This window comes from Cystoisospora suis, assembly GCF_002600585.1.
Source record: "Cystoisospora suis strain Wien I chromosome Unknown contig_750, whole genome shotgun sequence".
In the NCBI taxonomy this organism is placed as follows: domain Eukaryota; phylum Apicomplexa; class Conoidasida; order Eucoccidiorida; family Sarcocystidae; genus Cystoisospora; species Cystoisospora suis.
The window spans coordinates 21,752-44,689 of record NW_027153551.1 but is presented as its reverse complement, the minus strand read 5'-3'; the positions used below and the strand labels follow the sequence as shown (position 1 = coordinate 44,689).

Genomic DNA, 22,938 nt, shown 5'->3' with positions numbered 1-22,938 from the left:
GCGAAATTCTTCGCAGCAGTTCCTTCTTGCCTTGTCGGGTTGATCCGTTGTCCTGTAGTCTTTCAGGGTCTTCTCTGACGTTTCTACGGCCCCTCGTGCCCTCCTTCACCACCTCTTGCAAGCCGGCACAATCCGGCGATCTTTTCCGAGTCTCTTGTGCCCCCGGGTCGCTGTTGCGTCCGAGCGCGGCACTGAATTTGTCTGCGATTGCAACGTTGAGTGCGACATGCCTCTCCTTTGTCGCCTCCCTTCGGTCAGCAAATCCTCTCCAGCAACCCTTGACGTCTCGCTTCGGCTTTTCCCTCATGCTCTTCGTCCGCAGCATTCAACAAGCGGCCATGTTTTCTTTACTGCTCGAGCGGTCTTCCTTTGACTGTCCTGTGTCCCTGTCGTGCGGTTCGCATACGAGTGAGTTTGCTTCCGTGCCTCCTCGCAGTCAGTCTCGTCATGCTGAGGAGCAACTCGCCAAAGCGGGAGAGCAGAAGCTCCCGACATCCACTTCGGCCCGGACATCGCCTCCGGGAGCATCAGCGTGGGAAGGATCTCGTCCACAGAAGAGACTCGGCACTCCGGTGCCACGCGATAGAAGCGGGCTTGCACCGAGGCTCCTTGGATTCCCCATCACTGCGATGCCGTCCGATGTAGTACACAGTTCGCGTGCTCCAGCTGCCTTGAACGAGATGCCCTTGCTTCAGCAAGTCACTTGCCTTCTGCAGCGCGAAAAGTGCGCGCTGCTCTGCCAAGGTGGGCAAGCGTTGGTCGTGGCCGACTGCCGACACCCTTGTCAGTTCGACACTGATTCCGTTTCCTGGGTGGCGGAAGTCGGACTGAGTACGCGACACTTCGTTGGCATTCAGCATAAAGATAGCTGCTCTGCTCTGTCAAGGCGTTCGCTTCTTCTCGGTATGCGGCAGATGGCTGAACAGCAGCTGGCACAGCGAATCCGCTTGGGAAATGGAGAACAAGAACGAACAGCAGAAGAGTTTATGGCTCAGCTGGCTGAACTTGTTGAGGATAGGACAGCGGCTGCCACGGGAAAGACTATTTCAGCAAAGCGGGCTGCTGCGAAAGCAGCCAGGCAGGCAACTGCACAAGAGGAAGTCGAACATTTGTTCCCGTCGGGTTGCAGCGCTGAAGCAGATGAAACGGAGCAGCGGGACGGCGCGGCCGACGGCGGCGACACCAGAGCTGAAGCGGATGTAGGCAGCACGCAGTACACAAGTTGGTGCGTTACGACGGAGGGAGAGGAACAAACGCAAGAACAGACCGCAGCGAACCAACATGGCTGCGAGGAAACTGCAGCAGGCGTTTGGCGGCAGTTGGTTGAGCTTGAGACAAAGAGGCTAACGCACTGGGTTGACTCCGAATGGGCAACTCCTCGGGTTGAGGATGCCATTGATTCCGACGAAGAACGACTTGTCGCGGAGAGGACAGCCATGACAGTAAGTCTTCAGTCAGTCCCTACTGGGCAAAGCGGGGTGAACTTCGGCTACGAGCCTTCGCCTCCTGAAAGGCTTGCTGTTTTGCTACACCGGGGCTGACTACACAAAAAACTGAATCTTTGCCGAGGCGAAGTCAAGGTAACAGGAAACCATATCACGGGTGTATTGTTGAGGCGTTTTGCGGAGCCTTGATAAGAAGCCCCGTGACAGAGAATGGGTTACTTCAGGTGAAGCCTGGAGTGCTGGAATGCCAGCGTCGAAAAGCGCTTGTAACGGCATTGGCTTTTTCTTGGCGCTCGCAATTCACTCTGAGTGTCTTAAAAGACACCCCCCGAGACATCGCTGCCCTCCTAGAAGAGCACAACGCTTATGCGCCTATGTGGCGTTTTCGAGGGCGCGTAAGAGCTGGTTCTCCGGGGAGACGGTGTTCTTGATTACCAGGGCACTTGAGATGAACCGCGCGCGCTTTCACAAAATGCAAGTTCAGCCATGCGTCTCTACGTGTAGGTCTCACCCGTCGTCCTGGGTTGTTTTGTCCGTGGCACCCCTCTACACCTGTCTGCGGACATATCTATATGCAGTGTCATACACTGGCTCACAAATACCAGGGACATGCACATTCAGTGCGAAGTGTGTTCGCTTGAGAAAACAGTGGCGACCCTATAGAGCTCGATAGCAATCGCGCAAATGTAAAGGTAGGTGCGCGCTCGCGGGTGCAAAAGCATTTGCAGCTCTTTCGTGTAGCTACACTTTTTTGCTTTCTTTCGCTCTTCACTGTATCTCAAGATGGGCTTCTTTATCATTGGTACGGGAAGAGCGCGAGTGCGCTGCTACAGGCGGCGCTACCGGAAATCGACCCAAGTCGTTTGAGCCGTTTTGAGGGGGCATTGTTTACTGTACCCTTCTTCACCTGCAACTCACTTCGGCGCAACACCATTGCTCTGTTTCTTCTTTTTCCCCATTTCAGAATTTTTTGTGCTTGGCCATCGAGCATCATTCGAACAGGGGCTCCGACGGGCACCCACCTGTTCCTTTTCACTTTTCTTCGACGTCCGTGTCATCGGTCTCGGCCTTTCACGTGCCAGCAGCCGTTGACGCGGAGGCTCTCCCTTCGCTGATGGCACTCCTGCTTCATGTTAGCACCTGCCTCCTTCCGGCTTCGCCTTCGGGCCTTCACCGGGAAGAACAGGAACTCAAGGACCTTCTCCATGACGATTTTCTTGATGAAGACTTCGCTGAGGGCTGTCAACAGGCCTCCAGTCCTTCCTCAGAACCAGACGTGTCCACGGCAGCTTCCCGAGAAGTCTCTACAAAAGACGGAACGAACACGACTGCGTGCCGTGTTGCCGGACAAGCGAGTATAAAGGCTCCAGAGGATACCCAGAAAGTCACTGAAGATGAAGACTGTAGTAATACCAGTGTGGGCTTCGGCGATTTCCGCAGCTTGACGTCGACCGAACTTGAGAAGCAACTGCAAATTGAGCGTCGCCAGCGACAACGTGAACGCGCGCGTAAGCTGCGTTTTTCAGAAATCTGTAAGCACGCTGGGTGGGGTGCAGCCTCTAATAGTTCCACGAGGGGGTCGCAGGCTGCTTGTTCCTTTTACTCTGATGGAAACCCGGGTCTGCTACAGGCGTTGTGGCCCGCAGTTCAGCGGCTCCAAGCCATTGCACGCATCTTTCTTGTGGCGTTCGAGGAGCATCCGGCCCTCGAGTCGCTCTTGGCTTTGATTGCAAAGATTGGACGTCTTCCGCTGCTGCGCACGCCTCCTGCGGTGGCGGTCAACGCGCTCGAGGGACTCCTGGACAGGGCCGAGGCCTGGCGTCAGTCCACTGACCCCCACCATGTCGCCATGCTGCTAGAGCAGAAGCTCTCCGGGGGCCGGTTAGGGGGGTTGGATTGCGGCCCGAAGCCCGGCCAAGATGGTACGGCGGTGAGCAGGGCCGCTGCTTCCGTCGTATCAGTAAAGCCAGCCGATGCTGCCTCGGAGGGTTCTGAGGGCGGTCGAATGAGGAATGCAGATGATTGCCAGCCTGGTAGCCCTCGTTGTTGGAGTGCTCTAGGCAGCCCCCCCTCGGACCACGATGGTCAGGCGCACGAAGGCAAATCAAACCTGTATGTTTCCCGAATGCTTCTGCGCAGTTGGGAGGCCGCCATGGCGGGGGTGCAGAGACAGGTGTTACTTCTGCGGCGTCGGCAGCTTCAAGAGTGGCGGTACCTAAGAGATTTCCAAGAAGACAAATTCGTGCAACAAGCAATGCAATGGATGCCATTTCTGTGGACAGTCTCGACTGACAGCGAAGGCAACCACAGGGGTCTGGTAGGATGCACCGTCAACGAGAACAGTCCCGCCAGGGATTCGACCCAGGCGAAAGGTGTGTCACCGGAATCTCACGACAGCCGCGAGACAGCCGCCGGAACAGCCGCGAGGCTGTTAGGCGTTGGAAGTGCGCTATCGGACGTGGTCGAAACTTTGCTACAGTTTCTCCGTTCTTCGCCTGTCGGCCAGTGGGAATCCCGCGTCATGATGCTCGAGATTTGCGGGGCTTTACGTATGGAACTCGACGACTGGTCGCAGGTACGAGCAGAAACATCACCTGCTGCGTCTCCGGTGTCCCCTTCGGATCCGAGAGCTCTGGGAGCTCGGCAGACAGCAGGACGTGTCGAGGCACCAGTCCGGATGGAGCAGGCCACTGGTGACCTCACCGTCCTGAGCTGCTCGGGAAAGAATGGAGCCAATCTTGCTCCGCTGGCGCCGGTGCCCCAGCAAACGGAAGGAGAGCTTCAGATCCCGGCTGAAGCCGGAGCGGAGTTCCGTGACGGATATGGAGGCACAGGGTATATTGCGACTCTGTTCCGGCATCTGGCGCGACTTGCTACCGGAGCAGGATGGACCGGGACAGTCGAGGGCCACTTGCGTCGCGGACGCACGGAGATGGACAAGAGGGTGCAGGAGTTGACTAAGCTGACACGATGGAATATAAGCAATCGACTGGCTATGAAGGAGTGAGCTATATATGTTTGACGTGTCCCTCGACACAGCTGGGCGGCTGCTTCTTATGCGGACTGCAAGCACACCACTAACTTACCGGCGGCAGAGCATTGCTTTCTCGAGCCAATGAGTCAATATTCAGGAAGAGCAAAGTTTGCCTGCGCTAGAAGACAGCTGCAATTTTTAGAGCCGAAACGTGGTAGGCCTATATTAGGGAAGGCTTCAAGTACAATCGACTTTCTTTGCTCGGACACCAGTGACCGTCCGTGTGAATGGTGGGGCCGTTCACGGTTTCCCCCCCCCCTTGTCCTCGGTTCCGCGGACAAATCAGACTAAACAGCAAGACTTCACTGCGCCCTTGACGTCTGCCATTGGATGGGTCCACTCTAGATCTGTAGCTATGCCTGCTTTTGCACTTGCACATTAGCTGGCACCTCGCGGCGTAGCACAGCTGTTTTTCCCGCGTCCCACAGACCCTCTATCTCTGCTGTATTTTTCTCAGGTCCCTAAGCCGAACCCACCACGAGCTGCGCAAAGTCATCAAAGGGTACGAAGAGGTTCTTTGTCAGGCTGTGGGTGCAACGGTTCTCTCCACTCCTAGCGCGTCAGCATACCTCTCCGGTCTCGTCGCCTGCGTTTTACGTCAACCCCTCCGGTCTCCTTTCTTTGTAGGTGGTGACCCGAACACTGCTGACGACTGCGCACCCGACCCAGAGCAGCCGCCGCCGTTCTGGAGGCTAGTGCACATCTTGTCTGAAGTGGTCAGCAACAGTGTGGTTCGGGTGAGTCCCCTGTTCACGACATCGCAGGCAGCACGTCTTCCATCATCGGCACCCCAGAACGGAGGCAGCGAGGAGTCCGTTACGTCCCCCTCTCTTTACAGTCAGGACGGTCTTATACGAAGACTATTTGGGGCAAGTGACCTTTGCGGCTCAACGATGGCCGACCTTGCAGACGAGTTCGCTTCGTTCTGCGCCGAGTTTTCTGAGGCACGTGAATCCGTGAAAAATTTGAGTACGGTGCCTCCCTCCAGTCAGGAAGGCTCCTCTCGGGGGCATGCCTTTCGAGCAGCGAGCCGGCAGCAGTTGCAGCGCATGTACGTGACCTTCAAGCAAACGTTTACTTCGACGCTGAAGTTACCCGTGTTCCGGTCCGCGACCACGAACTCCCTGTTGGTTGTCGCTCTCACTGATGAGACGGGGCTGCCGTCGCTGTCGCCGCATCCTCTCACCAGTGCGTGTTTCATTGAAGTGCTCAACGTCTCAGCAACGAAGTCGGGCCACCGCATCAATGCGGAGAAGAGATTACATGGTTTGGTAGCTCCGCCTTCAGTTTCCAAGTATCCTTCTTGTGTCTCGTCACCGCCTCAGACATGCTCATTCACACGGAGTCGCAAGGACGGCTTCCTGCCCCTTTGTGCGGTTCTTCCGGAGCTTCTGTGTCCTGTGTGGGAATCGGTCTCTCGCCATTGGTACCCACAGCTGCAGCTCTTCTCACTTTTACTCCAGCCTCGTGCGTGCCACCGAGACGCAGCACAAGATCGACCGCTGCTTTTGGGAATCTTGGCCTCACTACTTCTTCAGCAGCTTCAGCAGCGGAAGCGCTGTTGGAGCGCGGCAGAAGACTTCCAAAGGACTTTGGATTTGCTTGGAGTCATCTGGACGGGAGGGACGTCAGTCGTCATTCCGGTACAAACTTTCGATCGGCTACTTAGAGCGGTCGAGCGCGTGCGGGAAGCGTTTGAACAGAGTCGTGCCGTACTGCCTTCTCTGCGTGAAGCAGAAACCTATGGGGAAGCCGTTTCAGCATTTCCCAACCCACATGCCTCTGCCCTGCTCGAAGGGATTGGAGTAAAGGCGGAAAAAGGTTCGGTACCGTCAACTGTAAAAGACCAGGTTTTTGCCGGCGTAGAACGGGAGCTGCATCCGGGAGTCGAGCTGCCAACTTTTGGTGCTGAGGCCGCGCGTGAGAGTGCGTGTCGGCAAAATATCACCGTGGATGGGCCAGCTAGCGCGGAGGGACGGAAGGCTGAGAGAAAGATTTTGGAGAGCGTGCACGCGATTCTCAGGAAAGGCGCAGCTATAGCGCGACACGTCCAGAGCCTCCTTCTGCATTCTGCAGAGTGGCGTCTCCTGCAGTATGAGATCCGCCGTCACCCGGAACTGAGAGGCTTCAGCCAGTCTGTTTGGACGGAGTATCGTAGCGGTAGTCTGCAGCAGTCTGCCAACCCAACAATGTCAGGGCATCCCCAACGGACTTGTGTGCGGGCCAGGCTGTTGGACTGCGTGTGGGAGCATATTCTGATGTTGCGCGAGCTTCTGGAAGACAGGGAGAGAGGAGACCGTGGAGTTCTTGCCGAGGAGCTTCCCTCGGTTGCTTTCTGCGGACTCCGGACGGCACTAGACGACCTCGCGCGGTGGCGGGAAGAAGTCCTCGAAGGCCTGAGAACTTTGAATGAGGACTCCCCCATAGACTCGCTCCGTCGTCTGGAGAAAGATCTCGACACGATTTTGGAAAGATCGAATCCAGCGGAAGTTCAACAAACCGATGCGTCTATTTTGCACCCGGCGAATCCGCGTCCAGGCACAGGGCAGTCCGACGCTAGCAGCGAAGATAGCAAATCTCACCCTGTTCTTTCGTCTTTCCCTGTTCCTTCTTTGGAAAGCACTTTTCCGTTCCGGGATCTCTACGAGGCAGTCCGCACTTTCGCGCTTAGAAGTCTGAGCTGCCATCCCGTACAGAGGCTCCGTTGCGTGTCTGATTCAACATCAGAGGAGAATGACGTCGACGGGCGGTCTGAAGAGCGCAGACCAAGTGATAGAAACAGCTTCTTCGCTGTTAACAGAGCGAGTGTGGCGTTGTCCTGTGCAGGGCAGAGCGCACGAGAATGTCAGGACCTGCGGACCTCGTGCACGCTTCAGCGGTGTGTCCTTCGAGGCTTCGGTGTGATCCTGACTGCTTTCGACTGCCTGGAGGGTACAAGCCGCATCGGCCTGACGGCAGCCCAGCAGGTGCAGCGTCTGTTCGACGAGGGCTGGGGAGGCGAGGCTCCCGAAGAGGAGACAGGAGCCGCTGGCGAAAATCAATCTGGAGGCCAGACCGAGTGGGTTGAAGGCACGGGCCTAGGGGAGGGAGAGGGCGAGAAGGACGTAACAGACCAAATAGAAGACGAATGGCAATTTGACGGAGAGAAGAAGGGCAGCGAGGACGAGAAGAAAGAAGTCCGCAAAGAAAGTGAACAGACAAAGGTAAAGAAATGGTTACTCCGTTCGGATATTGCGCTCTCGAAGTGTAGGCTTCCGGTATGTGCCGAACCTCTCCCTTAGCTGTACTTTAAGTGTCTCAGATTTCAAGGGTTGTCCTGGTACCAGAAGCTCTCGTCACATCTGCCACGCAGTAAGAACTGTGGCTATGGGAGGATGGCCTAGCCCAACAGCTAGGCGACTGTATAGCCACGTCCCACACGTGCTCTTGCAGAAGTTCGCCAGGTGTGCACTGCTCACACAAAGGGTGGTATCGGACCGCCGATGTGTTTCTTCCTTTTCAGGACAACGCTCTGGAAGTTTCTTTTGACTTCGAAGGAGCGGCGTCGGCAAAGCAGGAGGAGGGCGCAGATGCTCTTGACAATCAGCAGAGACAGCAAGAAGCGGACGAAGCTGACATGGAAGAAGGGAGTGTGGACTTGAACGAGGGCGGCCACCTAGAAAACAAGTGTTGGGACGCAACTGACGACGACGATGAAGCAGACCAAGAGCAGACACAGCCCACCAAAAAGAAGGAGCAGAAGGAGAATATTGACGCTGAAGGAGGAAGAGGTCAACAGGCAGGGGACACTGAACTTGAGGCTGGCGAGGAGGGGCACGGAGCTGATGCGTGCCAAGAAGCAAGTGATGCTGCGAAGAACCAGTCCGGCGCAGAGGACACATCGGAAGGACAGGCGGAAGATGCGGTAAGTTCTGGCGCGCAGGTGTGAGTGTTTACGAGCCAAGAGCGGTTCTCGTCGCGCTGTTCCGTCCGAGTACCGTGTGGGCTCGAGACCCCGAGCTTCCAGTACCTTGGAATCAGCCAAACACTGACTGTGCGAAAAGAAGCCTCTTCTCTGCTTAATCACATGAACCAACGCGTTCTTCATGGGTGGCTTTCCGCGACAAGCCGCGCGGGGAGCATCGTGAGTACGCCCCTGGTCTCCGTTTTCCCACGTGCTTGGGCCAGCTTCACGTTCTGGCTATGTCTGCAGTTGTTCCTGCGTCCAACGTGCGTACGAGCCAAGGTACTGGTGGGCTCATTTCGCTTCCCGATCTGCACGATATTCGCCTTCGTCGATGTTTCTGCGGTGAGGTGTGTGTATTTCTTTTCTCTCTAGGCGAATCCAGACGAGGCGGACCAAGAGAGCGAAGCAGATCCGAAGACGTATGCGCTGAAGCTCCCCGAAAAGGCAGGCGCGAGCGGAGAAGAGCCAAGTGGAGATGAAGAACAGAGCGACAACACGGGAGAACGCGCCGAAGATGGACCGCATGAAGAAGACGGGACCGTGGAAGAGGAGCAGCGCGATGACACAGAGAAGGGAGAAACTGGCGAAGATAGCGGCGGCAATGCATCAAACAGCTCTGCGACTGAGGATCAAGAAGGGGCAGGAGATTTGGGGGATCTGAAGGAGAGCTTTTCGTGCGAAGACGGTGAGGAGGAACACGAGTCAGACCAGAATGATGAAGGGGAGTCGACAGCTGAACCTAGTGTGCCGCACACCGACCGCGAAAAGGATGAAGGCACAGAAACGGAAGAGCGACTCGAGGTGGCCGAACAGGCTGCAGGTGCGAGCGGAGAACGTGACGAGGACCACGGCCAGGAGAATGCTTCGGAGAAAAGGAACGACGGCGAGGGGGACGACGGCTCAGGACAAAAGCTGGACGCGACGACCGAAGGTAAGAAGGAAAAGTTTTTCGGTCATGCACACCGGCACGGCCGGTACGTTGGTAACCGGGAGGCGCGTCTTCACTCCGAGGTGGGCAGTCTGCAGGCTAATGATGTCTGCCTTCCCGTGTACGGGGCCTACTCAATCGAGCTGTCCCACTGTCTCAGTGGAGCGGCACACAGTACCCGGGTGTCTTATGAGCTAGTTCCTGTGTGTGCTTGTACGCGGGGAGAGCATGGAACTCGCAACGGCATAAGGTCTGTAATGTGCGCCGCAGCAAAGGAGTCTCAGTTCACCCACGCCGCCGATGGAGTTCGGCAAATCGAGGTGCAGGATGCTACGCTAGGTAGCGCATTCTGAAGTTATGGCATTTGTTGGGAAGATAGGGCGTCTCGGTGTCCAGATGCAAAGCCTCCTGCTGTTCTTTCACTTCTACATAGCGCCTAACAAGTACCAGATTCTAGCGCTCCCTTCTGCCGTCAGTCGCCCCAGCTGGGCTGGAGTTTCTCTCTACATTTGTGAGCGTCGAGCTCGGTCCCTTTTTCCTTGACAGTCCCCTGAGCGTACCGCCGGAACAGACGCGACGGGAAGCGTTCAGGCCGCGTGTTTTGCTCCGGGCAGGCTGTCGTTGTTCGCAGCTGGGCAGCTTAGCAACTCTAGTTGTCTGCCTAGTGTTCACTCAGTGCAACACATGTATTTGTTGGGACAGTGGGTCGTGGTAGACCGGTGGATGCCTGCCTATGAGGATATCAAAAGGCCGCTGAGAGAAATGCGCGGATCGCCTTCGGTACAGGAGTCCAACCCTCGGTGCCCTGAATGAAGGTTGAGTCATTCCGCGTGTGAAGACGCCTGGCATTGAGAGGGAGAGAAGTGCAGGCTGATACTCCTGCTTTCTGATATCGCAAACTGAGGCCCGCTCCGCCTGTTGCTTTTGTGCTGTTTGTGACGTTCGTTCTCTACCTGTGACCCCTTGCCGCCAAGCGCGTGATCCTGCTGCGTACTGGCGACGCCTTATTCCTGTGTGTGTGCCCTCTCGATTCTAGCTAGCGAGGCCTAGAGTCTGCCACCGTCACTCGGGTAGCATGTTTTTGGTTAGCAGACATGCCCTTGATCTGTCACAGCGATTCATGGTTCAGAAGAACCAGATCCGTTGTCTCCCGCGCACGACCTCCGACGAAGAACGGAACCAGCAGACCACAGGGTTGCTGCTAATGCGGTTGCCGTGCCACACACCGATTTTTCACGCCCGTAGCGGGACACAGAAAGTGTGGTTGGATCAAGAGGTCAGGAGAAAAGAAAAAAGAGGGCTGTCGTTAACTGAAGATCTCTTATCGCAGTGCAGTGGGGGCCGTGTGATTTTCAAACAGTCAGGCGGGAAAGCTTGAGGATGAGGAACCACACGGCAACCTTCCAAGGGAGAGCCCCGTCCTGAGGTGACTGATATCTGGTTTGTTGTGCGAAGGCCCGCTTGGCCTGAAACAGCCTTGGTTTCTTTTTGTTCGGAGTCCGATGCATCCACCTGTCAATCGGGTACTTGTACGGCAGCTGAATGGTGGCTAGGCGCGTGCGGACGCGCAGGAAGGCCAATCGCACCTTGCCGCCTTGCGTCTGCGCGTCACGCCGGCGACTACGGATGGTTGGCCCTCGTGTCATTTTTCCGTACTGTAGCGTGTGCTTTTGTCTCAATCATTTTCTCAGCTCCGCGTGACATGACTCTCCCCTCCCAGGGCGACGACATCACGGAACCAGAAGAAGAGCCAAGCAGTCAATCTCGAACGCGAAAGCCGCCGGAGTGTCCCAGTGAACCTCTCTTCGGCGTGCACGGGGAAGACAGGTAAGACAAGGTAGTACTCACCTGCGTGTTGCAGACGAGAGTTGACCAGAACAGCTTCACCAGCAGGAAGCGGTTTGCGATAGCTGATGTGAACGGCAGTGATCGCGGCAGAGAGCAGAAGCCGTAGCGCACAATCTCGAGCGAGTCTACTCCCTGCCCGTTACTAAACGCGCTCGTTGATCGTCGCCAAGGTTGCCGAAGAGATGTTTTCGCTGTAACACGCCTAAGCCGTAGGCTTTCGCGAAGAACCGCCGGCAGCAGGAAGGCCCCTCCCTCGGAGTTCCTCCTTGCTGAGCGTACGGGACGGGGTGGCGTTTGTTGGGGATGTTCTGGAAATCACCTTGGGCGTCTTCGCGGGTGATGATTTACCGTCAATTTCGTGTAATGTCACGAGGGTTGTGAAGAAAGGGTGTCGGCGTGGCGGAGCAGTTCTATGCACGAGAAAGCGAGACCAGCTGTTTTGCTCGTGTAGACTGGAGGTCCTGACCCGAAGTGGTGTCGTGCGAGTTCGTTTCTCTGATACTGCGCTGACGACGACACCGCCCTTGAGGCTCTGCTTGCTCTCAAGCTTTCCCTGTCGGGGTCCGCGCTGCATTCAGAATTCAGGCTGCCTGGAAAGGTGACTGGTTCTGTGCAGAGGTCATTATCTTGTGTGATTCCTCGTGGATCCGAGTCTGTTCGCAGGATGCGGGAACCGGGTTCGACACGTGCCCTTTGAATTAATCAGTTCTTGCTTCTCTTCACGTGTTCATGTGCTCAATGTCCCTTTTCATATGCTTCAGCGCTCTTCAGCCGTCAGACGCGGCCTCCGTGCCCTCTTCGGAGTCGGCGCCCGCTCCGCCTCTCGCCTCCGGTTCGGTTGCTGGCACTTCGGAGCAGGCCGAGCTGCGTCCCGGAGGGTATTCCGACGACGACTCGCAATTTTCTGCCTCTTCGTCTTCTGCCCCACCTCTCCTGCCAGAGAATCCCCTTGAGGGTGGAAGTAAAGAAGTTCAGGACTGGCTGAAGAGAATCAATTTGCTAGACACGACTGAGGGAGGAGAGACTTCTTTGTGCCTCGAACAAGAGGAGCAGGAAGCCGAGGAATCTCCGAAGACGTCAGATTCTGGCCTGGCAAAGCCGACCACGCAGGCAGCAGCAGAGGGTGGCCTCTACGAGAAGGACGACGGGGGCGGCCAGATGGAAGGCCTGGCTGGGAGCAGAGACCTGACAGAGGGTGTTAAGAAAGATTCTTCCAGGTGGGTCTTGTTCACTGTCCGAGCGCGACCGTGGGTACGTCCGCGACTCAGCTCCTCTAGAAGTCGCGCTCCTCAGTTCACCTTTTGCAAGACATTTCTTCACGGGGCCGACATTTGGTGCTATCCGCCATGATTTCGCGAGAGTTGTGTGTGATGTGATAGGAAAATGCAAGAGAGCAAGGAGACTGACGAAGCACAGGATGCCCATGCAGACACAGAGGAGAATGTTCATGAGCCCTCGGGTAAGCGTCGTCGCGCCTTCCAATCTCGAGAGGGGAATCAGGGTCTTTCGAGAGGCCTCTATAGTGCACGTATGGTGGAACACTAGTGCTCTTGACCATTAGCGCTTGTCCGGTGTGCTATAATCAACCGGTAGCCTTCACTGCTCTCCTTTACCGACTAAAGGTATGCAATCGCGTGGTGTGGTCGCTTCCCCGCGCTAGGTCCGGAAAGCTGGGTTGTTTTCCGCTCCGGGTGCACGCCATGGCTTTACCGTGTTAGCGTTAGATTGTCTCTTTATAATTTCGCCGAGTCGTAACTCAACAACCCAGGGTGATCTGTGTGTCCATGGGAAAGGGGCTTCGAAAAGCTCGGAGCGTGCTTGTTTCGTTTTATGATCGCTGCTGCCCGGTGTTCGGCGTTGCGAAAGAGAATGTTCCTAGGGAATGCCACGCAGTTTCAGTATTGTCTGCTTTTCAGCCACGTCCTTCTGCGTGTCGGAGTTGTCGTAGCTGTTGGCCTTTCTGCGATTCACCGTACAAGGGCAGTGCGTGTGTATTTCCGTGGGGGTGTACGCTCTGTCAAGATAATATCCAGGAACAGCCCCTGTTGCTACCGGAGAACGCTTTCAGTTCGCAAGTCTCGCCTTGTAAAAGTTCGAAGTCGCTGTTTTATTCTGAGGAATCGACATGAGAAACGTAGTACACTTTGGGCCAGTTCCATAACACGAGAACAGACGGCTCCCTGCGGCGCTGTCGTTGCCCATCTTGGCTTCTGACTTTCAACTGCGGGGATTTTTTAACAGGACAGCTTGCCTACGAGCTGGACCACAAGCGTGGAGCTGTTTCAGATCCCCGTCTATCATCAGATGATTTTGAGTCTCAATCGTCATCACCCCCGCCCGTAGCCCAGGCTGTCGAGCAACGAGAGTTGGAGAAACAGGCGGAGAAAAAAGAAGAAACAACTTGTTCGCCGTCTTCTTTGTTCGAAGCCTTAGAACCTGAATGTGATGATGGAAGCGGACGGAGTGCTGAGGACGCTGGAGAGGGTCAGCCGATTCAGCCGGCAGGAAAGCAACTCGGCTCCGACAACCCGCCCGACGCAGGAACGGACAAAGAGGTAGACGATGACGTAGGAGGAGAGCATGCCAACGACACGCTGATTGGTGGAGGCACGGCCCAAAGACTCTCGGAGGACGAGGCACACCGTAAGCTCACGTGCGAGGTAGCGGAATTGCGATTTGGCCCGGATGGGAACGCTGATAGTCTCACTAGAAAAGAAACTATTCGTGCAGACCGTATGTTAGTGCCATTTCCTCGTCGGTGTTTTTGGTAGGACACGATGCGCTCCTTCCCTCTTCAGAAATAAAGAGGTTACAATTATAAACAGCTCACGGAGTGCAGCACAAGGAGTGTGGGAAGGGGGAGGAGCGCGGTTGGTGTCTGGAGTCGGGCAGATGAACGATAGACGCCGGCAGGCGGGAATGCAAATGTCCCGCCTGCTGCTGGCGCCAAGTGTACATCGGTGTCGTTGTGTATACGAGAGCTGTCTCCATTGCAAAAAGTACTTCACACGCACATCGGTGATCGCGGGTACATTCCCGCCGTTCAGAAAACTCCGGGAAGCAGCGCAAGCATGCCCTTTCTGATCGAACGTACGAGTGGGACCGTGATGGTCTACACCGCCGGTGCACATCCTTCAAGAACCCTGAAGCATTCCAGCATAGTGACATTTCGAGGAAGGCACGAAAGAACTTTTGTTTACCGTGACGACACTTGTGCCCTGTGGCAGTGTAGTCACTAGTAACAGCATCAGTACAGAAATACTCACTTAGTCATAACTGTGGCCGTTTCTGGCACTGCTCAGGGGGGCGGTCCTGGCTACGGTGTGTTGCAAGAAACTTGACCGGACTTTCTTTCGTTCCCTGTCGCAGGACTCTGGCAGCTGCACAAAATGGAGACGGCGTCCGCCGCAGCAGCTCTTTGTGAGACGTTGAGGCTTGCTCTGGATGCTAATAAAGCTGGCGGCTGGGAGGGCGGGTATAGGTCGGGTAAGTGGGGCAGAACGCTAACATCTTTACGACTGTACAGCACGCTCGGTGCTCCTGGCAAACACTTGCCCGTTGGGTTACTGTTTGCGATTTTCCCACCTCTGCCCTACCAGTTCTCAACTACTTGCAGTACGAAAAACCCATGCAAGGGCCACACGTTCACCCACTCTGCACAGCAGGCGTCCGACGAGTGTTAGTTGTCGATGACTGCATCAGACCGCGTATTGACGCCGTTTGCTCCCCTTGGTCTTGCTGTTCCCTCTGATCTCGGCAAATTCCGTAAATCAAGGTCATGTGTTCTTCTTGCCGGGCCATTCAGATGCTGAGAGTTCCGCAGACTGGGGGCATTACATGCCACTCTTTGGGGCGGCCGTCCCTGCGTGGTCGGCAGTCAAATTAAGCGATGCTGAAACGGTGACAGCAGTTCGTCCCGTACACGGTGTATTGTACACGGTGCATGCGACTAGGCAGATTCTCTTGAGGGCGGATTTCCGACCAATCAGCTGGCAGAACGTAGCCCTGTAGGTGCAAGGAAGGTATCGGCGCCGCACAGCGGCTGTCGGCCAGGTAACTTTGCCATCGCTAGGCACCGGTTTGATTGTATGCGGCTACCGGCGTCAGTGTGCGTTTGTCGACGTTTGTCCTTTTCGACCTGTCCAAATGTCTCCGCTCCGGTAGAAAATGCAGTCGTGATCTTACCCAGAGTTCTCACCACCCATCAATACGGCACATGAGTATGTCAGTATTGGTTTCCCTGCAGGAAAGAAGCTGCACATGCGGCGCGTTTTAGCCTTCGTTGCGAGTGACTACCAGCAAGACAGGATCTGGATGAGGCGCCGTAAAAAGACGAAGCGCGATTATCGTATTGTCGTGGCGTGTGATAATTCTAGAAGCATGATGGAGGCGCGGGTCGCGCGAAAAGCCCTGGAAGCTCTCTCTACACTCTGTAACGCCTTCAGTCTTCTCCAGGTACGCTCCCCCGGAAGCTTCTGTCGCGGTTTCGCATTTCTTCATTGTCACTTAGTGTGGTTACTACGCTTTTCATGGGTGCTGAAGTCTGCCGGGGGGCCAAAGTCGCGTGGCTCCTGGAATTCCCGCAGCTAATCTCTCGCAGCCGGCTATGTATTCTAGCTGCTTTGCGAGCCCGGCATTTGGCCGTGACTCTCCGGGAAAAGATTGTCGGGGTGGCCGATGCACAAGTATCCCCCTGATTAACGCCAGGTTGGGAGAGTGGTTGCGGGACAATAAGGGGGTTTAGCAGTTAAGGGCAGTTTCCTAGGCCTCGATCCGTCGAATGCCACCGGCGAACTGGACAAGTTTAAAGGCTAGGGCGTGTCCGAGCCAAGATACCAAGTACTGCTTCCAAGGCGACGCGGTCTTCTCCGGGGAGTCGATGTGCTTTGGACACGCGAGAACCTTAGCGCGTACCTATAAGTGCATCAATCGTTGCCTCGCTACGTGGGCCGCGAGACGTCGAAGGCCGTGTAAAAAGTAGCAGCAGCTCGTCCTCCTCAATAACCTAGAGTGCCTTGTGTCTGCTTCTACGCAGGTTGGGCGGATAAGCGTTTGTGCTTTTGGGGGCCAAGCGCCGCAGATCGTAGTGCCTTTAGTAAGTGAAGTCGGTAGCGAAGACGGCGCTCACATTGCCCGAGCGTTTACTTTCATGGAAGAAGCGAAACACGGGCACGACTGTGCTGTCGCTGATCTGCTCAAGTTGACTGTAGATCTACTGGAGACAGACAACGGAGGAGGAGGGTCGGACGGATCGATAAGTATGATTCTTATCTTAAGCGACGGCCGTTTTAATAAGGAGCACACACGGAAATGGGTCCACGTTGCCTTATCACGAGGTTTCATCCCTCTACTCCTCATCATCGATAACGCTACAGCTGCTGTCTCAGACCGTGCTCAAGGTGCATCCGCGGGCAGTGACGTCTCTGCCGGAGCAGACAGGTCTCCCGGCGTCTTCGGCAAGGAGAAGACCACGCGCAGTACGAGCATCTGTGATATGAAGCAAGTTATGCAGGTGGGAAAGACTATCCGAGTGGCGCCCTACTTGGAGAACTTCCCGTTTCCTTTCTACGCCATCGTGCAGGACCTCCAGCTGCTCCCGACCGTACTGGGTGATGTGGTTCGCCAGTGGGTAGAGGCTACAGCTAGTCAGTGGTAAAGAACACCATCTGCTGACCTTTTGTTTGGTAGCGTTCAGTGCGGGTTTACCAAACAGTCGCACAAACATTGGTAGCACTGGGTTTGGCAAGTGCCGGTTTGGGGAGACTGTTTTGATCTTTGGCAAGCCTACTGACAGCGCACGCACCTGCGGCGTAGCCATTCTTGGCATCGGTTGTGCCGCACCCTTGCCGTCGTAATGTGTCTGTCGGCGCGTAGCTGCATGCAGCCTTTACAGCCGTCTCGGTGAAGGCAGGTTCAGGCTAGTGGTCCTGTTTCCTCGTGCTCACGGGTTGTGGGGGGTGCACCTCTGTTTGTGCTCGAAGGCTCAGTTAGTTGAGTTTCATGTTGTTTTGTCTGTCCTCGCTTATTTTCCACTTTCGTTTCTTGCGACAATTTCTCGTTGTCCTTTTGTTCTGCACTCGCGTTCGTGAAATACTACCGTATATGCTCTTCCACTTATTTTGTTTCTGCCTTATTCCACTGCTGTGCCCGCTTTATCCAGTTGCCTGTTAGTGTCACTGCCGGAGCCGCTCGGGCTCGTACCCGATTGAACCTTTGTGTCCGTCACGACATTTTCTTACCGTGCCCAGTCCTACCCCAGGAGATCAAACCTCACAACCGTTGAGAAGAACCGAGCATTGCACACTATGAATTCACTTGTAGCCGTTCTATTTCACTTGGCACTTGTTTGCCGCGCGGCCCTTAGATCTTTTCTTTTGAGCTCCCGGGCTTGCGCGCTGGTCAAGCTCCTTATAGTAATGACAGATGCTATAGCAGAACAGGGACACTCCCTCTTCAGACTACACCTGAGAGTCCTCCTTTCTTCCTTTTGCCCAGGGTTCTTCCGAGCTGATACTTTTGCGGACACGGCTTCGCAACAACCCCGACATATGATTGACATGACGGTCTAACCTCTCAGTGACCGTGCTCAGATATCTCCCAGTTACACCGATGCAGGGTTCACTGGTACACTCTCATGGCTGCTCCGGCGGCATGCTCTCTCTCAATTCTTATGCCGTAGATTCCACATGCTCCGCAGTGCTCGCTGTAGGTGAGCTTTCTCGCTCGCTCTTCGTCTCTTTACCCCCTCGTCTTCGCTGACAGTAACTGTCGCGCTTCTCCGGTCACGGACGTGCATACGCTGCATTCGCAGTCCTCAGCTCGGTTTTGGTCTCCCGTGGTTGTCCGCTAGACTACGACTCAGAGTATATATGCCAGAGTGTCGGTGTGATATCTTTCTTCACGTGCTCGAGCGATCATAGAAACCACGAGACATCCTGCAGTTACTTTCCGACGAATGAGATTTCCTTGAAAGTGTTCCCATGTTTGGGGCGAGGATCCCTGATAGACATAGAGTGTCTTAGGTTTGTTAGTCTCGATGGAGGCCGGCAGAGTCCTTTGCGTGTCTCTAGTCGCGGGCCGGGTCAGCTTTTGATCAGCGGCCGTTGAACCTACTTTCGTTGCATCTCCCTGTTCGTTCTTGCCGCACACTTTCCCCAACAACACTCTTGACGGCTGTTCTTCGCGTCGCAATTCAACCGGCGCTCCCGCGCTCGCCCATTCCCGGTGAAGGGAGCGTCCGCCCGGGTCTGTCGTTCGTCCTGGGTTGGGTTGGCGCCGGCTTTGTTTCTGCACAAGTGGTATGCGCACGTTGCTGCGGCCTTTGCATTCTCTCCTCGGCCCAAACCGCCCTTGGCCGACCCAGTATTCCGCACGCCTCAAGACTGTATCCTCGTAGTCGGGCTAGCTCAAAGGGCCTCCGGATCCTTGAGCGATTGCGCTCACGATATCCGACAGAATCAGCTTCACAGGAAGATGAGCAAGTATTCACTCAGGCATTTCTACCTGTGTTCAGTCTGAGACTGGAGTAAGGAGTCGGTGCGCTACTCGTCTGGCAGATGAACAAACTGCGACATTACTATAAGGAGCTTGACCAGCGCGCAAGCCCGGGAGCTCATAAGAAAAGAACTAAGGGCCGCGCGGCAAGCAGGTGCCAAGTGAAATAGAACGGCTACAAGTGAATTTACAGTGTGCAATGCACGGTTCTTCTCAGCGGTTGTCTACTCTGGCGGCCTTAGGTGTCGGCACTCTTTTGAGGTGACAACGAAACCAACTGGATCTCGTTCCTGTAAACGGTGTTTGTCCGCACGAATGCGGTAGACCCTTCTCTAGCTTGCCTTCTACTGCCGCCACTCCGACACGTACCTGGGCAATGTCCCGTGTCTTCGGTCTTCTCTTTGGGCTGCTGCCCGTGCATGTTTTTCCATCCGCGTTCTCTTATGCCGAGCTCTGCTCTTCTCGATGCACACAAAAAGGAAAAACGTCTGTCAGGGTAGCACAAGAACACTACACGAAGGAAGAAAAAGCAAAACAGCAGTTCAGCCGTTGCAAGAGTACCGAAGAGCAATACAAGCCAAACCGGTTACAAGGACGAACCGAAATGAGCAAAGAGGCTGAGCAGACGAAGTACCGCTTCAGACCGGAAAACTGGCATCAGCGCTGAGTCCGACGAAACAAGGAAAGTTCTGTTCCCTATGTGGCACGCGTGTCACAGTGCCGATAGGTCAGGCTCCGGGAGCTGAAGTCCGTTAAGCCCGCTTCACAGATTTGTTGCAAAATAGTGTAACAAGATAAAGAGCATACGTTCTTGACAGTGTCGCACACAGTGGCCTATAGTGGCCTTTGCGATCTCGGATACCTCGCTACACGTCTACTTGAAGGGGGAAAGAGAGGCAGCTCCCTATACGCCATTTTTTCACACGTCTGACGCGAAGCACCATTCATTCCCTAACGTAGGTACCGTTACCGGCTTGAATCAGAAAAAATGATACTTCTCTGTATACCTGTCGAAGTACCGCTACATCTGTCTACTGAAGTCCACATTCTACTTGCTCCTTGCTGGGGCAAGTCTCAGGAGTGATATTTCTACATGTAGGTATATAGGTACCTTGCTATCGTTCTCTGGAGGAAACACCCTACGGGCGTTTTCCTCCGGAGAACGATAGCGCCGGTGATTCATTCACCCGTCATGACCTGTCGTATGGCAGGGAGGCCTTCATCAGCAGGCATCCGCATTGGTGTCAGTGGACAGAGGTTTTCTGCTGTTAGGAAGGAGTTCACCTCTATTTCTACCAATGGCTCGAAAGGCGTAACGCGCGTCAGCAAGAAGCTGTGTCTCTCTGCAAGCAACCGCCACGCGCCTGAATCAGCGGGCCGACTACACACTTGTGCTTCACGGTCCTGCTGTGGTCTGGGTGACGGTGCCAAATCAACCCTTCATCTCCTAACTGATCGACAATGACCGTCGCCTGGTGCACTTTTTGTGCTTCCCACTGGCGCGTTAGCTCTCCTGCAGCCAGACACGAGAACCGATACTTCTGTCGATGGAAGAACAATTGACGGCCTTATCTTTTAGACAGATTGCAACTGTCACAAAAATCTCCGGCAAGAGGAAAGTTCGGAAGCAATAGGCGCACGGCTAATCACTCCCTCTACACAGTGATATTGACCCGACAAAAAACATGATGTTGATCGCGAAGACAACATCCCTTCCCGAACAGAGATTCGATCGAAGCCATCGAAAGATACTATCCCCGGTATGTACAGCATCGCCTATCGCCTTGACAATCTTCTCGTTCGCAGTGGGGTACTCCTGACTCTGGCGCCCTCCGTCCTCTTTTAGACCTTAATCCTTAGAAAAAAACCCTTGCATCATAATCCCGTCGTCAATTACTCCCGCTCGGCGATAGAGGTGAGATGATCTTCGATCTCTTGCTCACTTAGGATCCTGAAACCACAGATGAAAAAGTGGGAAGAAAGTTAGTTCTTCTGAAGACCAACCATGTCGTGGTTGCCTAGCATGTCTACGAGGCGCCGGCCCCAGCCCCGGTGATAGCTGGCTTGCATGTATGGTATAGTAATTGCTTGTGGTAGAACCTGCAGTCCCTGGATTTCTCCGAGAGAACGAAGTACCTTGATCTAACAATATTGGTTACCCAGTGAGCCCAGTACCCAAGGCGCCCAACGTTCCCTACTTCCCTTCACAGATGGAGCATCGGAACTCTCTCGCAGCTCTCTATTTCTGTCTTGCACGAAACAACAAGGTACGCGGGAAGCTGCGAAGGACCGGACGACCCTTCTTTCTAAGATTCACTCCCCCATCTACACGTAACCCACCCGTCAAGCTCCTTGACAGTCGAGAGAACCCGCCTGTCTGTCTTACCCCAAGTCTAACGTCTCATTTGCTGTGAAGACACTACCGTGAGCGATGGTTGCAATACACACTTCAGGCCTCAGATAGACACGCGGTCATAACCGAGCACCTGCCGACAGCAGTGTGCTTGCCACGTAAGCAACACCCGTGAAGAAGTCGTGCTCCGTGCTCTACACTTTGTATGTCCAGCTTCTTGAACTAACTCAGTGCATTTCTCAAAAACCATCGATACTCCGACAGAGAAGCTAACCCCTATGCGGTGGCCATAGTCCTGTGTGCTGCTTCTCAGATGTTTCTTCAGCTTCTTTTTCTGCTGCATTTGTCAGGACACAGTCAAACGAGGGGCTGGGGCTGTCCTGCCCCCGGCATACAAAAAACAGCAATCATACGCAAAGAACTAGCCGACGAGGAGCGCGGCCCTAGATCAAAGGGAATCGCCGCTCAGTTACTTGCATGCACAACACAGTGTCTGCGCACACTAAAGACGTTACCATGAATCCTCGCTTTCATCACGGAGTCACATAGTATGTATGTGTACCTGAAAACAGGGTTATCCTTAGTCACGACCCCAACTTCAACGTCAGACGCTTTGAAGTCCATAGCCAAGACCTGCTGCATGGAAGAGATCGCGCACTCGATCACCTCCTTCGCATTCGTACGCGGACGCTTTTTGATCATCTTCTCGAGAATGTTCGTTGCTTCCTACACAGAGCAGCACCATACATACCGCACGCCCGGCGTAACTTGCTAGACTTGAGCCGTGATGGCTTCCCCCGGCACGAGGACACTGAGCTAGCTGAAAGTCTGTCGAGCCTGTATGAATACCTACGTTCGAGCAGACTGCAGTGCCATCCGCACATAAACATATACAGGTAATTCTATCAGCGAGTGTCTCGGTCGGGACTGTGTCGAGGAGAAAGTCTTATCTCAGTTCGAACAACGTATTTCTGCAAAGTTTCAACGCTTGTAACACAGTAGCGAGGTATGTAAGTTGTCTGGAGATGCATGTGGGGGAACAGAGGAAGTCTACATGTCCGTACAGTCGCTAAGGCTCCCGAAAGGTCCTCATGAAAGCGACGACCAGCCATCATGCCTTTTGAGTGATCCTAATCGCCGGCGTCAGGCGAAAATCACAGGAGACCAACTAGCATTCCATGTCGATCAATAAAGAATAAATCCCGTTATTCCCTTAAAATTTGGAACCAGAGCCTAACTAGCAACCAGCAGCAAACTGACTTGAACCCCTGTGAGATTGTCCGTCTATAAACCGAGTGCCTGGGGCTAGAGGCCTCGCCCACCAGCTAGCTACCCTGGTGTACAATCGGCTTCTTCAGAATTGCCAAGCATCTACATGAGAGACACTGGAACTAACATAACAGAGAAGTGCAGTGCCCATGACACACTTGTCTGGAATGACAGTTTCTTCACGACGACAAGAGAAGACGAATAAATCACCTTCTTACTCCATGCATCCCGCCGGCAAAAAGACAGCGACTTGACACATACGCACCAGCGCCCTTGCTGGAGTTGTGCGGACAAAGATATATACGTCGAAGCTGGCGTACAATGGTATACCCTCTCTATGTAACCTTGAGGAGAATTGTGGTGTGCCTATCACGTCTGGATCGAATCTCATCTCATGCCCCAATATCGGGTCCGAAGAAAGCCTAACAAACTGATCGGCTGCCGTACCTGTTCCTTCGTTCCAGAAGCGCACGCCTGCAAGTCGTTCGTTTTTCAAGCACAAGACCGCAGCAGAAAAAGATACATTTACAGATGTGGGAACGAAGCAGTAGTTTCTCTGCCACTCAGGTGTTATGAGTCGAAGAGCCTCATTCGGATAGCAAGTAACTATGCTACTAGGAA

At 54.6% G+C, this 22,938-nt stretch overlaps 2 protein-coding genes across 2 annotated transcripts in view; one reads left to right on the top strand and one right to left on the bottom strand.

The window, feature by feature from the left end:
- Nucleotides 1–17,526, top strand: part of CSUI_001856 (atpase family associated with various cellular activities subfamily protein) — a 42,823-nt gene extending 25,297 nt beyond the window's left edge. Inside the window, exons 11-20 of the mRNA XM_068062059.1 lie at nt 59–1,442; nt 2,410–4,448; nt 4,937–7,736; nt 7,982–8,383; nt 8,798–9,356; nt 11,045–11,180; nt 11,963–12,418; nt 12,581–12,660; nt 13,443–13,844; nt 14,571–17,526. Of these exons, the coding sequence (XP_067925965.1) occupies nt 59–1,442; nt 2,410–4,448; nt 4,937–7,736; nt 7,982–8,383; nt 8,798–9,356; nt 11,045–11,180; nt 11,963–12,418; nt 12,581–12,660; nt 13,443–13,844; nt 14,571–14,884 (8,572 nt within the window). The 3' untranslated portion in view covers nt 14,885–17,526. The remainder of the gene's footprint in view (nt 1–58; nt 1,443–2,409; nt 4,449–4,936; nt 7,737–7,981; nt 8,384–8,797; nt 9,357–11,044; nt 11,181–11,962; nt 12,419–12,580; nt 12,661–13,442; nt 13,845–14,570) is intronic.
- Nucleotides 17,527–20,219: 2,693 nt separating this feature from the next.
- CSUI_001855 (proteasome subunit alpha1) overlaps nt 20,220–22,938 on the bottom strand; it is an 8,360-nt gene continuing 5,641 nt past the window's right edge. Inside the window, exons 6-8 of the mRNA XM_068062058.1 lie at nt 22,765–22,791; nt 21,611–21,774; nt 20,220–20,646 (exon numbers count right to left, since the gene is read on the bottom strand). Coding sequence (XP_067925964.1) covers nt 20,589–20,646; nt 21,611–21,774; nt 22,765–22,791 — 249 coding nt within the window. The 3' untranslated portion in view covers nt 20,220–20,588. The remainder of the gene's footprint in view (nt 20,647–21,610; nt 21,775–22,764; nt 22,792–22,938) is intronic.